Source organism: Mizuhopecten yessoensis, unplaced genomic scaffold, assembly GCF_002113885.1.
Source record: "Mizuhopecten yessoensis strain PY_sf001 unplaced genomic scaffold, ASM211388v2 scaffold7823, whole genome shotgun sequence".
In the NCBI taxonomy this organism is placed as follows: Eukaryota; Metazoa; Mollusca; class Bivalvia; order Pectinida; family Pectinidae; genus Mizuhopecten; species Mizuhopecten yessoensis.
Window position 1 is genome coordinate 56,362 of NW_018407240.1, and position 18,111 is coordinate 74,472.

Sequence of the window (18,111 nt, forward strand, 5' to 3'; positions counted from 1 at the left end):
ATACGCTTTCGTGTAAATGAGGTAAAGTTTCAACATTAATGTCAACATCCTGAATTTTGGCAAAATGTCAAAATTTAATTGAAATCTATAATAAGATGTTCCTACTTCTCTGTGATTAAGTTGTTATTTAATATAGTTTATGAAGTTTATATGCTGATGAGTTCTTTACCGAATCAACAAAAACCTGCTGTGAAGTGAAGGCATTACCAAATGGTTAATGATATAATGGATGTATAACCCATTTATCAAAATGAAAGTTGTTCCTTCCAAAATGACGTTATCCGTTGATACAGCTAGGTTGTATAGAATAACATAAAACGAACACCGAACAAAATATAAAACCAATTTTAATATCACAAATAGTAAAAAATTGTAAAATTTGTTAACACCTAAAATATAATTAAAAACCGAAGTTAAAATGGTCAATTCAAGAGAAAGCATCGGAAGAACTCAAGGTCAGTAATAAACAAACCACTTAAATTTGAACGGGAAGTGTCACGTGTACAAGGGAACCGCTTGTATTAACAGTTAAGAGAAAAAAGGGATGTTAACTTGTTTCCCTCAAATAGAAATCAATACTATGTGAATCGAATTGTTTAAATTGGTTCAATCAAGACTAATAACTGACATACGTGAACTTAAAGTCGAACGCGTTAGGTTTACGTCTAGATTAATCCCTAAATCAAAATGTTGCAGCAAAGAAGATGAAAACCACATACAAGATTGGGAATTCATACAAGCAAGGGGATACAACTAAACTTTTTTCTTCCATGATTGAACATAGAAATGTTTCATCTTGACTACGATTGAAATCCCTTTTATTAAGTAGATAAAAAAGTGTCATTACCTAGAGATATATACATTTTTTGTAATGTTTGACATTCCTTTCTATACAGCTATTTATCTCGTTTTCACGTCACATATACGTTACATTTGAACTGATTCAATGTGTAACATGATCGAGCTGTGACACAATGACTAGAAGATTACAAGTACTGAATATTATAATTCTAAAACTAAGTTACTTCTTACTTAGGTTAGGTACTTAAATAACTCATACAGGAAAAATATTTGACCTGTAGGATAGCGAATTTGGCCCTTGGCAAGATACATCTAAATGGCATTTATTGTTAGCACATTAACCAACCAAGCTACCTGCTAAATAGCTCAAGTTTACGACTTACGGTTGGTAACAAGTTGTTTGAAGATTTGAATATCTCTTTTTGTACCATATAACCGTAATACATCAACAAACTGGTAGAAATTTATGTTTTCAAGATTTTACTTTTTGACGATTTAAATTAATAACATCGGATATTGAAATTCTTAAAACAAAAGAAAGATAATGCCTACCATGTAAAACAGCAAGAACTATTACATCTGAATTTTTGACATTCGGAAATGGTTTGGAACTTTCCATCCTACTGTAAGAGTAATTGGAGGGTCTCCGAATCGTTTCCGTTCGGCATTCATCGCTTGACGGCATCGGTAACCATGGCAAATACTTGACGGCACCAGTAACCATAGAAAATACTTGACGGCACCGGTAACCTTAGAAAATACTTGACGGCACCGGTAACCATAGAAGATACTTGACGGCATCAGTAACCATAGAAAATACTTGACGGCACCAGTAACCATAGAAAATACTAGCCGCAAAGAATGACTGTTCTACCATTTGATGAAGGAAACAATTCAACAACATCTATCACGTTTCATTTTAACAATATGGGCTTTATTGTTAGTTAACATTTAAATAAAACTTAAAGTGCAAAGGCAGAGACAATTTGATGCCAACATAAAAACGTACGTCTACCGACCGTGATAAATTAGAAACTCCGTAACTACCGAGTTAGTATAATATATCAAACTGAGTATGTAATTCAGGTAAAGCTAATATGTCACGCTTTCCGTGCTTGTTCTTTTGCCTTTTGGGAAATTATTATATGTCTCTAAAAAAAAAAATTTTAGTATATTGAATCAGGCAAGGACTTCATATAATGGACCAGCTTGTTTTTTCCGATTTCCATATTTATCATATACAGAATTGAATTTTATTATAATTTGTTTGGAATATAATTTAGCCTTTAGCCTTGTCTCAAGATATCTCTAAAAAGATCTGTTGTATAGTAAGCAAACGTCCATTTCCACAGGATATTCTCGTAGCAGTAAAATATAGTAAGTGACAAACAGATTCCGTACAACATAAATAAAAAAAAATCCAACAACATGGAAAGTTTCGTTTTAGCGAGAACATGCTAAGATTAGGAGGAATGGCACTACTAAGTTCTTACTTCTTTTTATTGAACGGAAACAAATTATCTTCTTATGAAATAACAAAAGATGAAAGCGACATTTCACCACAATTGTCAAGTTTTCAACGTGGTCGTTATGTCTATTGTATATACGTATTGACAGTACAATACCTGATGTGACCTATTACATATAATTACTGAGATAGTGCATTTATCGTACTCTAGTTATAGAATGAAATATCTCCTGGACTGAAATGTCAATCATAATTATGTATTTGATAAATGAAACCATCTGAATTTCCTCCGTAGATACTGATAAAATTAATTACTTCCCCTTAACCTATATCAGTATGGTTGACATTTATCTTGAGCAAATTACGGCGGAAATACAAATAACTTACATATAGAAAATATAGAGATAAACTTTAGTAGTCAAAATATAAATATTTCGGCATTACAAAGGAGATGTTAAAGTGATTAATGTCACATTCAACTCGATCAAATGAAGACACATTGTTATACAATAAAAAAACATTTACTACAGCAATCCACCGTCTGTCAAGAATAAAGGTAAAGAGCAATGGAATGCTCTCCATATTGGAGGTCAACTTATAAATATTAGAACTACTCAACATAAAATAATAACTAAGATAATGATACATTTGTTAAAATCTGGAAAACAAATGCAAGAAGTAAACACTTTCTCCTTTTGATCTGAATCTGCAGATTCGAATAATGACATCAGTTTTTTAAATTGGAAAACAGTATGGAGAAAACTGGTTAACACAATAAGCACGAGTCATTTGAATTATTCGGGAATGAGAAAAGTGGAAATACGTAAAAATGGAAAAGTGCTAAAGTCAATCTCACAAACTTTTAACAACATGCATACAAAAAAATCATGTAATGGATCAAAGTCATGAATCACAATGTATTTTCGTCTGTAGTAAGTATTTCGGCCAATGAACGTATTGACACTCGTCCACATTTGGTCGTTGATCTGTCAGTGGTCACTTTTAGACCTGTCCCCTGTACCTAAAGAATCTATTTGTTCAGCCTTTGTGGTATTCACATTCTACCAGGATGAAAGATGACTAAGAACTATAATCCTCACGTTACATCCTCAAAGCTTAGCATAACGGAAAACTCCTCTGTAAAAATCTTGTGGACTTTCTTCTTGTGAGGGTTATCAAGTTCATCACGTGGTATAAGCAATCTGATCGAACAGACAAAAAGAAGATATAAAGTCAACCTTAATTGGAAATTCAATTAAAACCAGGCTCGTACAATATATGCAGCTTGGTTCAAACGTTAAAATAATGCAAAGAATTATTATTAATAAGAGTTAATTCGTCAGAGACAACATATACTACTCACATTTTGCTAAGGATCACTTTTATTTTTAGGCATATTCGATTTCATTTTTTTATTTGGTTTATACTGAGATTACTTTTGAAAAATTGATTGTTCTTTTAATTCATCAGCATGCAAAAATTCCAAAAATCGTAATTACAGTCAGAAATGAGCCACAGGAAAAGGGTTACCGTTCAAATTGGTAACAACATGATATTCACTAAAACTTAAATTGAACAAAATTCATCCTAAATAAACAGAAACTGTTTTGGTATCGAGTTGATGCCCATGAGCATCAATTACAGCTTCACAACGTCTGCTCAGGCCCCGAATGAGATCGCGTATCTGGTTTTGTGGGGTGGCGTTCCACTCATGGTGTTGCCAGCTCCTGGAGCGTTCCTGGCTGAACATTTCTGACAGAGAGAGCTGTCTGAAGCATGTCCCACACATGCTCGATGGTATTAGATCCGGCGAGCGGGCTGGCCAATCCATTCGTTGAATAGTCTCATACTGTACATACTGCTTAGTCACCCTTGCTCTATGTGGCCTAGCATTATCGTCCATAAGGATGAGGTCAGTGCCGATAGCGCCAGCGAAGGGTCTGACATAGGCATCAAGGATTTCATTGCGGTAAATCCGGGCCATAACTGTACCATTATGGAAGACAATGAGGTAAGTTTTCCCACGAAGGCTTATGCCTCCTCACACTGAACCTCCGCCATATCGGTCATGTTCCACAACCTTACCTGCCTGGAACCTCTCCCCAGTTTGTCTCCAAACTCGAACGCGCTTGTCGGTGAAGTCGAAACAGAATCTGAACTCGTCAGTAAACAGAACCTGTTCACATTCCTGAAGAGTCCAAGTGTTGTGAGCATGGACCCAATCTAATAGGTCCCTAACATGGCGGGCAGTTAAGGGAACTCGTATTGCTGGTCTTTGTGACCTTAAACCAGCATCATGAAGACGGTTCCTAACTGTCTGAGTGGCTACATGGGTACCAGAAGTATTTAGGAGGTCATTTCGTAAAGCTGTGGCAGTCTGGAACCTTTGACGCCGTGCCTGTATGAGCAAAAATCGGTCTAGGCGCTGCGTTGTAGCCCTAGAACGACCTCCAGCATGACATCATGAAGGGTTTCCGTTAGTTTGGAAACGATTCTACATCCTTGCCACCACACTTTGAGACACCCCAAGGTCTGCTGCAACCTGACGTTATGACATGCTAGCTTGCAGCATTCCGATGACCCTATTCATTTAACCGTCATTTAACCGTTGTCTGGTTCGTCTTTGTGCCATATTAAAACAAAAACACGCAAAGAATATTCATCAAATTGATTGATTTCCTTAACAATTTGAACAACGCCTTACTTAGCCTGGCTTAGGTTTTGGAAGGGGTGTACACGTGGAAAACGTGCACGCGCTTTTATGGTTGACTGAACACACCCACACAAGACGATTTGGAAGGTTAACACATTCGCCCAAAACAATGAGGAAGGAAAATATAATATCCTTTCTAACATTTGTTTTCTTCAAAATATAGGTGATCCTTAGCAAAATGTGAGTGGTAAATATTATCAAAAGAGATTAACGAATATGCAGCCTAGACATTGATCATCTGGTGGTAATCCCCCGTATCTGTCTCCATGTAATGTAATGTACATCTGGTGGTAACCCCCGTATCGGTCTCCATGTAATGTAATGTACATCTGGTGGTAATACCGTATCGGTCTCCATGTAATGTAATATTCATCTGGTGGTAACCCTCGTATCGGTCTCCATGTAATGTAATACAAATATGGTGGTAGCCCCTGTATCGGTCTCCATGTAATGTAATATACATCTGGTGCTAGCCCCCGTATCGGTCGCCATGTAATGTAATATACATCTGGTGGTAACCCCCGTATAGGTCTCCATGTTATGTAATATTCATCTGGTGGAAGCCCCCGTATCGGTCTCCATGTAATGTAATATACATCTGGCGGTAGCCCCCGTATCGGTCTCCATGTAATGTAATATACATCTGGGGGTAGCCCCCGTATCGGTCTCCATGTAATGGAATATACATCTTGTGGTAGCACCCGTATAGGTCTCCATGTAATGTAATATTCATCTGGTGGTAATCCCCCGTATCGGTCTCCATGAAAGGTAATATACATCTGGTGGTAGCACCCGTATCGGTCTCCATGTAATGTAATGTACATCTGGTGGTAGCACCCGTATCGGTCTCCATGTAATGTAATGTACATCTGGTGGTAGCCCCCGTATCGGTCTCCATGCAATGTAATATACATCTGGTGGTAGCCCCCGTATCGGTCGCCATGTAATGTAATATACATCTGGTAGTAGCCCCCGTATCGGTCTCCATGTAATGTAATATTCATCTGGTGGTAACCCCGTATCGGTCTCCATGTAATGTAATATACTTCTGGTGGTAATCCCCCGTATCGGTCTCCATGAAAGGTAATATACATCTGGTGGTAGCCCCCGTATCGGTCGCCATGGGTCTCCATGTAATGTAATATACATCTGGTGGGAATCCCCCGTATCGGTCTCCATGAAATGTAATATTCATCTGGTGGTAGCACCCGTATCGGTCGCCATGTAATGTAATCTACATCTGGTAGTAGCCCCCGTATCGGTCTCCATGTAATGTAATATTCATCTGGTGGTAGCCCCCGTATCGGTCTCCATGTAATGTAATGTACATCTGGTGGTAGCCCCCGTATCGGTCTCCATGGGTCTCCATGTAATGTAATATACATCTGGTGGTAACCCCGTATCGGTCTCCATGTAATGTAATATACACCTGGTGGTAATCCCCCGTATCGGTCTCCATGTAATGTAATGTACACCTGGTGGTAGCCCCCGTATCGGTCTCCAAGGGTCTCCATGTAATGTAATATACATCTGGGGGTAGCCCCCGTATCGGTCTCCATGTAATATAATATACATCTGGTGGTAGCCCCCGTATCGGTATCCATGTAATGTGATATTCATATGGTGGTAGCCCCCGTATCGGTCGCCATGTAATGTAATACTCATATGGTGGTAGCCCCCGTATCGGTCGCCATGTAATGTAATATTCATCTTGTGGTAGCCCCCGTATCGGGATCCATGTAATGTGATATTGATCTGGTGGTAGCACCCGTATCGGTCTTCATGGTCTCCATGTAATGTAATGTACATCTGGTGGTAGCCCCCGTATTGGTCTCCATGTAATGTAATGTACATCTGGTGGTAACCCCCGTATCGGTCTCCATGTAATGTGATATTCATCTGGTGGTAGCACCCGTATCGGTCTTCATGTAATGTGATATTCATCTGGTATTCTTGCAAGAAGGCAAGCAGATCAAGTGCACCTACCTGTTGTTATGGATGAATGCCGAATGGAACCAGAAGTAGAAAGCGCAGTTATCGTACCCCTTCGGTACAGTGACCTACAATGGAACCAGAAGTAGAATGCGCAGTTATCGTACCCCTTCGGTACAGTGTCCTACAACGGAAGCAGTTTCGCTAAATCGATCTTACCTACTTACTGATTGTTCTGCGTTAAAGCTTCTAACTGCGAGGTATGTGGACATTCAATAGCATACTGCAATCTGCTAAATATGTACTAATGATCATAAGACTTACACACCGTCACATACTATTCATTCCGACGTTTTATATATCAGTACAGAAACATTTGGCTTAAATTACAACCTGAAACAGTCACAATGGATAGGTTTATCTCTGTTTTGAAATACATGTCTTTAGATTTTATATTCAATTGATATTGTGAAGCACTTTTAAATATAACTGTTAAGGCGTTGCACTTACCGATCTAGAGACTGGCGAAATATAGATATAAGGAGTAAGACTGTTTGAGTACAATACTCACTGACGAAAACATTCCTGAATATGTATGTTACTTACTGCTGAAGACGTGAACCTGACCTTGGTGTCCTCTACTAATATAGGGCAGTTACACAGCATCACCTCTATTCTGTTGTTGTCTTTGTCATGTGTTAGCTATAATTATAGAATCAAGCGTAAACCTATTTAGGTTTTTAAAACAGAATTTTATCTACATACATTACCATGAGAATTTTGGTAGATTATTATAAAAAGATACCAATATTTTACAAATTCATCCACGACACAGCACCAAAAACTGATTAAAGAGACGGTGGCTCAATACCATATAACACATTGCTAACGTCTGATATAAACTTGAAAATCATGTATTCAATGTTTACATGAAACCCACAATCAGGGTTACAAGAACATTCAAGAATATCAAATATATCACTATTGCCTGTGCAACATTAATTCATATGTACTGCAGAACGTAGTACAGAGGCCAGACGTCCTTGCCTCGCAGTTCTTTCCCTTGCCAAAGTTACAGTTGAAGGCCTGTTCTCGTCCGAGGAAGATAGCCATGGATAGGTCGGATCCATCGCCCTTCCCTACAGCTGAAACAGAGACGTTACTGTTGTACATCGATAAAATAAACAAAAAATACGGTTTAAAATGACGGCAGAATAACGATAATCGATAGACGTGATTAGAGAGGCACGGGGAAATAAATGAAAAAACAATTCCAAAGTGAATTATCATTATTGAAGAATTTCTGTCAATTGATGTACCACAACAAAATACATTTTTCGATGTATATTGTATGATTTAGATTATAAATAGATAACACGTGCTTTAAATAATCTATTTTAAAATTCAAAGTTACGAAATGAAAGCACAAGCATAGAACAGACCTATTGATGCTGATGCAGTTTTTTCAACCAAAACGTGTTCCTATTTAGGCGAAGATGATATGTTATTGTATGGCAAAAACGACAACATTAACAAATGCAACTGTAAACAGAAATCGGGCATTTGAACCTTCTGCAACAAAGGAAACCTATCGGTTGCTATGGTAAAGCTAAGGAGGTGCTTTACTCGGACAGAAGCTCTCGATTGTTAAAATGCATTGAATGAAGTGTTATGTTATTTCCTGTGTGGGCATGGGAGCTACACATAGAAAATACTGCGATCGATAAAAACGGAGACCCGGTGTGGTTATTGATGCAGATTCCCGAAAGACCGACAGTGGATGTTTTGTAAGAGTGAGATCTTCTTGTTAGCGGTTCTGACAGTAACAGTGTCCGATCGAAAGGGTAATTTCTGTTTCCCAGACAAGTGTCAAAGCTGACGAGCCTGTCTTTACTTGGAGCACGGCCTAATGCTCCTTACCAAAGCCAGTGATTTAATATATTAAATCGTCCACGTAACTGCGCTCTAAATTGTCCATGAGTGACCGGGATGTCAACTCATTCGCGTGCCAATCAGTTGAATTTAGCTGCACGTGCTGATATAGTGGCTATTCCTCAAACGTAGCATTCGGTGTGACAATAGTCATTTGTCCCTGACATACAGACCAATATCATTTGTCCGTAAGATTTACTTCGATAATACGAAAGGACATAATGTATGTCCGTTACTTTCTGTTTGAGTGTTCCAATCTAACGAAACCATAAATGTCGATTGTTAACCCTTACAAGTCAGCAAACATTTAACGGTATCAAGAAAAAATCGGTGAAAGGTTTGAAACGCGATATATATGTCACTGAAACAGAAGCTAGTATAATTGCGTAACATTTTAACATAATTTCTGGTCCATCCTCAAGCTGAAAATGATTAAAAATGACAACACAGTTAACTGAAAAGAATCCAAAATTAACAGGAAGATATACGTAAAGCTCCTCCATGAAAATCAGAAACGAATCGAGGCGTTCCGGAAGGGAATGCATTTCCTACATCACTTTGCACCAGAAATAATCTGTACTGGTATATCTAGGTTCGAATACACAGTGAAAAAAACCTTTATCACGGTAGACATTGAAATGTGACAACTCGAAACCAGGTCATGATAACGATCATGACACCTACAGCGTCTTTCAGTCCAATAGAAATCCCTGGTTAAACAGTGCACGCCTTGTGACGTTAGGCCATACATACCTTACCGTTATAATCAAGAACACAAATTTTAACCCCATTTTCACGTCCTTTACATTAAAGTGTTTTGTTATCAAAAATAAAGCAGAAGATGATTTAATTTGAGGTCGGGAATAGGAAAATTTGGAAAATTGCTACAACGTTTTGATAGGTTGAGAAACAATTGATTAGTTATTAATCACGGTGTGAGCAGCGTACAACTCGCTGATGTGTCAAATCACTGCTGCAGCTTTAGTGTTACATACCGTTTTATGATAATGTACTTACTCTCAAAACAGTTAGCATTGATTAAATGTCTAACACAAGGTTCCTACAGGGCACGACAAAGAATATATATCAAGTCATTCTAGATCCAAGATTTCGCGCTAAGCCCTTAGTCCCTAATGAAGGGGTAAGCCCAGAATATTGGATCAAGAATGACTGTTGATATTTGTAGTAAACAATTACTTTATTTACGAGTCATAATAGATGTTATTTGATAAAAAAAAAAATCCCACATATGTCCCACGCATTTAACAGAGTATTATAATACTTAATGTCATTGATCCAGCTGTTTAAAACCTCGTTAGTTAAAAAGAGAACTAACTGGACACTGTTATATACAGTATTGAAATTCAGAGCTAGAATTGCATCTATAGAGATTCAAAATCAACATGCAAGACATTAAAAAGTCAATTTTCGAATATTCAAATGTGGATTATAAATGTGTGTGACACGTTAAGCTAACCAGACTGACGACAACGGAGCGCAGATTTCAGCTAGACCACATTTTATAAACTTCATGACACATTCGATTCTGAACCAGATTGTTTCTCAATAGTATTTTACAATTAAGGGTTGTACTATGTTTCTTCAATTTAACAGGGGATTCAAAATCTCAATCATACATGTTTTACTTTTAAATGAAATAATTAAACCAATGTGAAATATAAAGAAATATATAAAAAAAAACTTACAATTCAAAAATATTTCAAAGCTTAACACACACGTGCACACTCACAATTGTTTCAAAACGCATTAGCACGTCAAAATAAAATTTCAATCAATGACATTTTTAGTTAGTTTAACATTTAAAATCAATTGATGCTCAGATACAATTCATTTCCTCTAAGGTCTTGCACAGTTTAAAAGATGGGAGTTGAAAATAAAAAACAATGGCATTGGATTTTAAATGTGTTACTCTAGCGAGGTCTAGAAACGGCCGAAATTTGGCTTCACACAAAAACCTCAGTAATGTATTTTGAGTTCCCTTGAAAAAGTCATCGTTAGAAATATCGAGGTGAATAAACAATTTGTATTGTTTCATCCTGAAATGTTCCTCTTCTTACTTTTGATACCGGTGATCGTAACGGTGGTTATCTTCAATTTGACGATGGCGGGAATCTCATTGTCATAGTCCTTCTTCACTTTCTCATAGTAACCGACATACCGGCTCTGTGGGAATAAATACAGCATGGAATTAGGAAAATAATACGACTTCAGTCGTTTCCTAATGTACGTAAAGTTGGTAGCAAAAATAACAACCACTTAAAATAAGGGCATTGTATAATATAAAGTAAACCATTTACGTTATACGGGTCTCCGGGGAAAAAACAATTAGCGTATTACAGTAACGAGGTATATTCGATAGTTAGTGCAGCACGCTGTACTTATCAACACAGCTGTCGTCGTATAGTACATGTGCTGATGATGGCTATATACTATTCATATAATGTTATCGTTTCTTGGTTACTGTCAGGTTACATGAGTACTGAACTACCTACCAACACGATACACTGATACACTGACCCAGCGGCGATATAAGCCACGTGTAGTAGTTGTATTAGACCACGACCTACTGCTATATAAGCCACGTGTAGCAGTTGTATTAGACGACGACCTATTGTGATATAAGCCACGTTTAGTAGTTGTATTAGACCACGACCTGTTGCGATATAAGCCACGTGTAGTAGCTGTATTATACCACGACCTATTGCGATATAAGCCCCGTGTAGTAGTTGTATTAGACCACGCCCTATTGCGATATAAGCCATGTGTAGAAGTTGTATTAGACCACGACCTATTGTGATATACGTCACGTGTAGTAGTTGTATTAGACCACGCCCTACTGCGATATAAGCCACGTGTAGTAGTTGTATTTGACCACGACCTATTGCGATATTAGCCACGTGTAGTAGTTGTATTAGACCGCGACCTATTGCGATATAAGCCACGTGTGGTAGTTGTATTAGACCACGACCTATTGGGATCCTGAAACACAACGCCTTAATGTCTAATAGTTAGGAATTTCGTCTCATGATCTCGACCAAAAAAATATAATTACTGTTACACAGGTCGAAATTAATCTCAGTTTACACAAATAATTGTATTCTGAAATTAAAAGAGTGTCATTTTCCCCGCAGGTTGTAAAATACATGTTTATATGATCCGCTAGGTATATAAACATATTTATATGATCCGCTAGGTATATAAACATATTTATATGATCCGCTAGGTATATAAATATGTTTATATGATCCGCTAGTAGTAGTTGTATTAGACCACGACCTGTTGCGATATAAGCCACGTGTAGTAGTTGTATTATACCACGACCTATTGCGATATAAGCCGCGTGTAGTAGTTGTATTAGACCACGAACTATTGTGATATAAGCCACGTGTAGTAGTTGTATTAGACCACGACATATTGGAATCCTGAAACACAACGCCTTAATGTCTAATAGCTAGGAATTTCGTCTCATGATCTCGACCAAAAAAATATAATTACTGTTACACAGGTCGAAATTAATCTCATTTTACACAAATAATTGTATTCTTAAATTAAAAGAGTGTCATTTTCCCCGCAGGTTGTAAAATACATGTTTATATGATCCGCTAGGTATATAGATATAAGCCACGTGTAGTAGTTGTATTATACCACGACCTATTGTGATATACGCCACGTGTATTAGTTGTATTAGACCACGACCTATTGCGATATACGTCACGTGTAGTAGTTGTATTAGACCACGCCCTACTGCGATATAAGCCACGTGTAGTAGCTGTATTAGACCACGACCTATTGCGATATTAGCCACGTGTAGTAGTTGTATTAGACAACGACCTATTGCGATATAAGCCACGTGTAGAAGTTGTATTAGACCACGACCTACTGCGATATAAGCCACGTGTAGTAGCTGTATTAGACCACGACCTATTGCGACATAAGCCATGTGTAGTAGTTGTATTAGACCACGAACTATTGTGATATAAGCCACGTGTAGTAGTTGTATTTGACCAAGACCTATTGCCATATAAGCCACGTGTAGTAGATGTATTAGACCACGACCTATTGCGATATTAGCCACGTGTAGTAGTTGTATTAGACAACGACCTATTGCGATATAAGCCCCGTGTAGTAGTTGTATTAGACCACGAGCGCTAGGGATATAAGCGACATGTAGTAGTCGTATTAGACCACGACCTATTGTGATATAAGCCACGTGCAGTAGTTGTATTAGACCACGACCTATTGAGATATAAGCCACGTGTAGTAGTTGTATTTGACCACGACCTATTGCGATATTAGCCACGTGTAGTAGTTGTATTAGACCACGCCCTACTGCGATATACGCCACGTGTAGTAGTTGTATTAGACCGCGACCTATTGTGATATAAGCCACGTGTAGTAGTTGTATTAGACCACGACCTATTGGTATCCTGAAACACAACGCCTTAATGTCTAATAGATAGGAATTTCGTCTCATGATCTCGACCAAAAAAATATAATTACTGTTACACAGGTCGAAATTAATCTCAGTTTACACAAATAATTGTATTCTTAAATTAAAAGAGTGTCATTTTCCCCGCAGGTTGTAAAATACATGTTTATATGATCCGCTAGGTATATAAGCATGTTTATATGATCCGCTAGGTATATAAGCATGTTTATATGATCCGCTAGGTATATAAGCATGTTTATATGATCCGCTAGGTATATAAGCATGTTTATATGATCCGCTAGGTATATAAGCATGTTTATATGATCCGCTAGGTATATAAGCATGTTTATATGATCCGCTAGGTATATAAACATGTTTATATGATCCGCTAGGTATATAAACATGTTTATATGATCCGCTAGGTATATAAACATGTTTATATGATCCGCTAGGTATATAAACATGTTTATATGATCCGCAAGGTATATAAACATGTTTATATGATCCGCTAGGTATATAAACATGTTTTATTTTTGTTTATGTTTATATGATCCGCTAGGTATATAAACATGTTTATGTGATCCGCTAGGTATATAAACATGTTTATATGATCCGCTAGGTATTTAAACATGTTTATATTATCCGCTAGGTATATACTCATGTTTTATTTTTATTTATTTTTATATGATCCGCTAGGCATATAAACATATTTATATACCTAGCGGATAATATAAACATGTTTAAATACCTAGCGGATCGTATAAACATGTTTATATCCCTAGCGGATCATATAAGCATGTTTATATTATCCGCTAGGTATATAAATATGTTTATAGAACTAGAGGATCATATAAATATGTTTATATGATCCGCTAGGTATATAAGCATGTTTATATGATCCGCTAGGTATATACACATGTTTTATTTTTATTTATGTTTATATGATCCGCTAGGTATATAAACATGTTTATATGATCCGCTAGGTATATAAACATGTTTATGTGATCCGCTAGGTATATAAACATGTTTATATGATCCGCAAGGTATATAAACATGTTTATATGATCCGCTAGGTATATAAACATGTTTTATTTTTGTTTATGTTTATATGATCCGCTAGGTATATAAATATGTTTATATGATCCGCTAGGTATATAAACATGTTTATATGATCCGCAAGGTATATAAACATGTTTATATGATCCGCTAGGTGTATAAACATATTTATATGATCCGCTAGGTATATAAGCATGTCTATATGATCCGCTAGGTATATAAACATGTTTATATGATCCGGAAGGTATATAAATATGTTTATATGATCCGCTAGGTATATAAACATGTTTATATGATCCGCTAGGTATATAAACATATTTATATGATCCGCTAGGTATATAAGCATGTCTATATGATCCGCTAGGTATATAAGCAATCACTTTGCGACTTTTTAACATGTACTCTATGTATGTATTTCACTGTGTTTTTCTATTTTGCCTTCAAACTACTTTGTAGTTACAAATGTGCAAATGAAAAAAATTGAATTTGATTTTGAATGTTTATGATCCGCTTATCTAAGTTTGTTATAAAAACTACACAGGTAAAAACCCCAAAACAAAGATCATCGTATCGGGACTAATGCAATACCTTAGAATTCAACTTAAAGCATCTTAAATGTCACATGTTCTATAATACATGAACTGTTATATGCTTGTAGGGGCTATGTTCACGGGTTACAGTAATAAAGCTACAAGCAGATATGTAGCTGAAGACAGAAACAGATTTTGGTCGCTGGTCATGTGGTGTCAGGCTCGTCAATACAGACACAGATTTTGGTCGCTGGTCATGTAGCGTTATATTTTGGTCGCTGGTCATGTGGTGTTTTATTTTGGTCGCTGGTCATGTGGTGTTATATTTTGGTCGCTGGTCATGTGGTGTTAGGCTCGTCAATACAGAGACATGCATTCAAATAAAAAACCGTTTCGGTTTACACTAATTTACGTACAAACACTATTATAAATCAATGTCTTTAGATGACTGAATAAATTTACTTGACGTTCTGTTTTGGATTTCGATATCAATTTAATAATATTTAAGGCAATTTATTGATGTTAAGTCGAGCAAAACAAGCGACAAAAACCAAGATAATTAATTGATGTAAGGTGAAAGTCGACTCGCACTTTTCACACATTGCTAAATATATTTTACAAAGAAAATATTTATTTAGATAAAGAGTTTTGCAATGCTGTAGTAGTGCTCAAGGGACTAATGTCCATATTTCAAATGTCAACCAAATAGTATTTCCTTTTTGAAATCATTCTAGGTAAACAAAAACTATATTGGCAATACGTACATAAACACACATGACATAGAAATGAAATACATGTATTTACAATACATGCATGCCTATGATTTTAACATCACAATTTCTAAAAAAAAATCTCTTAAATCTGGATCGTTATCTGCCGAGGTCATTATGTCACTAAACGAACATAGAAGTCCGCTTTTAAAAAGGTCAATTAAATCAACATTTTTCTTTAACACTGACAACAAATTTGAAAAAGGGCCGAAAACCTTTCAAAGTCCAGAACTCTGTAAGTTGAGATAACAAACTATAAAAAATAGACTATTTTTTTGGAAATAATTATCATTTGTTTGTTGTCCACCAAATTAATTCTGATAAATTGTGGTTTGTCTCCAGTGAGGGTGTTATAGGTGTGTGTATCTAGGAGAGGGCAGGTGGAATTGGTTAATAGTGGTACACGTTACTGTCCTAAGTGGCCATACATGCGGAGAAGAATCAATACGACCAAGGCTAATTTGATGGTAAATAATTCACAGCATTCCTTAATTTCTGTCAGAACAACGTTCGTTCAGTAATAAGCCCAATGCTTAATTATTCATACCGCAAAACTTTCCTAGATCGTCTAACACCACTTTCTATCAAGAATGTATATTTATAGATGAATGGGTTAGATAAGTATTGGGAATATTCCTGTTGAACATATGTGGGTGGTGAGGAAGATGATGCAGATCCACTCTACGGTCCCAGACAACCGGCCAGACACACACATATCCTGATTACTAATATCGACATCGCGGAACAAATTATAGATATGATGAAGAGTTAGGCAAATATTGAGTGAGAACACGGAATCCTCATTTACACTAATCAAACTTTATCGGAGAACTACTGAAACCTAAACCTATGTGTATCCTTTCGCCCTGTGTATTTATTGGTGTAAAATTCTTAAAATATATCTTAAAAACAGTCGGTCAATCTATATAGTTAGTAAACATAAACTCGATTAACGGATCGCAAAATTGTCTCTTCAAAATCGAGGAAATTGATGACTGATAAACTAATCTATAAATTGGGGTAAAGTTAAATTACGGGGCCTACAGAAATATTGCAATACATTATTCATCGTCATAATTGTTTTGGGCAGAATTTTGGATTAATGCTCTGACATAACATATAATATAAAATTAATTGAGTTACAGGAGTGATATTAAAAGACTAACAATAGTTACAAAGATAGGTTAAATCATTTCCACACCACGTCGCATTGTACGTACCTGACTGGGAGTTTCCACACCCTGGAAGGTTTTCCCTACCGACAAGTCAGTTCGCCTCCCCCCAAAGTAGTCCAGGCTTTTCTGATAGGATTGATAGAAAAAATAAATTAACTAAAAACCTGATAGGATTGATAGAAAAATTAAATTAACTATAAAACAAAGTTGAAACGGAAATTAAGTATGCCTTCAGTATCGTTTCAACGAAACGAAAGGATGATATTTGGGATCGGAGTAAAAAAAAAAAAAAAATCTTCAAAAATTATCAAAGATCAACCATCCTCAATTAATACACATCAAACCTTCAGATAGACTTACACCTCTCAGATTAACACTTTAAAGACCCAATAACAACGTACACCAGTATGCTCTTGCCATCAAGAAACAACGTTATGTAAGATGCAACTGAACAGTTTTTATGAAAAAGAAAGAAATTAGAAGCAAGAATATACTACAGTATCATTGTATATTGAGACAAAATAAAGGAACCGGAAGTCAATGTTACATAAAATAGGATCCCGAAGTCAATATTACATAATAGTATGCCCTTATTTACCGCCAACACATTATTTTTTATCCCTTTTTTCTCGTTTTCTTAAGAATTTCTTAATATTCTTTCCTCAATTTATCGCTTAACCCCTTTATGATGCCAAATTTCCTTTGAAAAATAATGGCAATATAACGAGATTTTACTGTATTGTCATTACATAGAAGGTACTATATTGTGCGCCATATGTGGAACCTGTCTTGTATGTTTCCTTTCAAATACAGGAGAGTACTACAGCCACTAACTCTCTTAAATACAGTTTTTTTCAACTTATATGCTGTTGAATACCGAAACCTAGCTCGAATTCGATGTAGTTATTGATCAATCAATCTAAGGGTAATATTTCATGGCCTAACAGAAATACAGGTAAGTATATCAACCGTGACGTTGGGTGTTTGGACTCACTTCCGCCTCCTCGAACATTTCACAGTCGACCAGCCAGGTACAGATCATGGTTCCGGTCCGCCCTTTACCACCTTTACAGTGGACAGCGATCACGTTGGTGTCGTCCTCAGACAGGAACACCCGCACATCGTCACAGAACTTCACCAGGTCTCTGTAATATACACAACTAGGTCACATAATGATACCAAATCGTCACAAAACTCCACCAGGTCTCTGTCATATACACAACTAGGTCACATAATGATACCACATCGTCACAAAACTTCACCAGGTCTATGTAATATACACAA

At 36.6% G+C, this 18,111-nt stretch overlaps 1 protein-coding gene across 6 annotated transcripts in view; it reads right to left on the bottom strand.

Annotated features, from left to right (window-relative positions):
* Positions 1-353: 353 nt before the first annotated feature.
* The window catches only part of LOC110454387 (phosphatidylinositol 3,4,5-trisphosphate 3-phosphatase TPTE2-like), a 67,661-nt gene continuing 49,903 nt past the window's right edge, over positions 354-18,111 (bottom strand). For 5 of the 6 annotated variants that reach the window (XM_021503860.1, XM_021503859.1, XM_021503863.1 and 2 more), the window contains exons 9-15: positions 17,822-17,972; positions 16,873-16,953; positions 10,925-11,030; positions 7,962-8,059; positions 7,521-7,616; positions 6,969-7,042; positions 354-3,471 (exon numbers count right to left, since the gene is read on the bottom strand). In XM_021503860.1, the coding sequence (XP_021359535.1) occupies positions 3,366-3,471; positions 6,969-7,042; positions 7,521-7,616; positions 7,962-8,059; positions 10,925-11,030; positions 16,873-16,953; positions 17,822-17,972 (712 nt within the window). In that variant the 3' untranslated portion in view covers positions 354-3,365. The remainder of the gene's footprint in view (positions 3,472-6,968; positions 7,043-7,520; positions 7,617-7,961; positions 8,060-10,924; positions 11,031-16,872; positions 16,954-17,821; positions 17,973-18,111) is intronic. The other variant, XR_002463372.1, reaches the window with a different exon arrangement.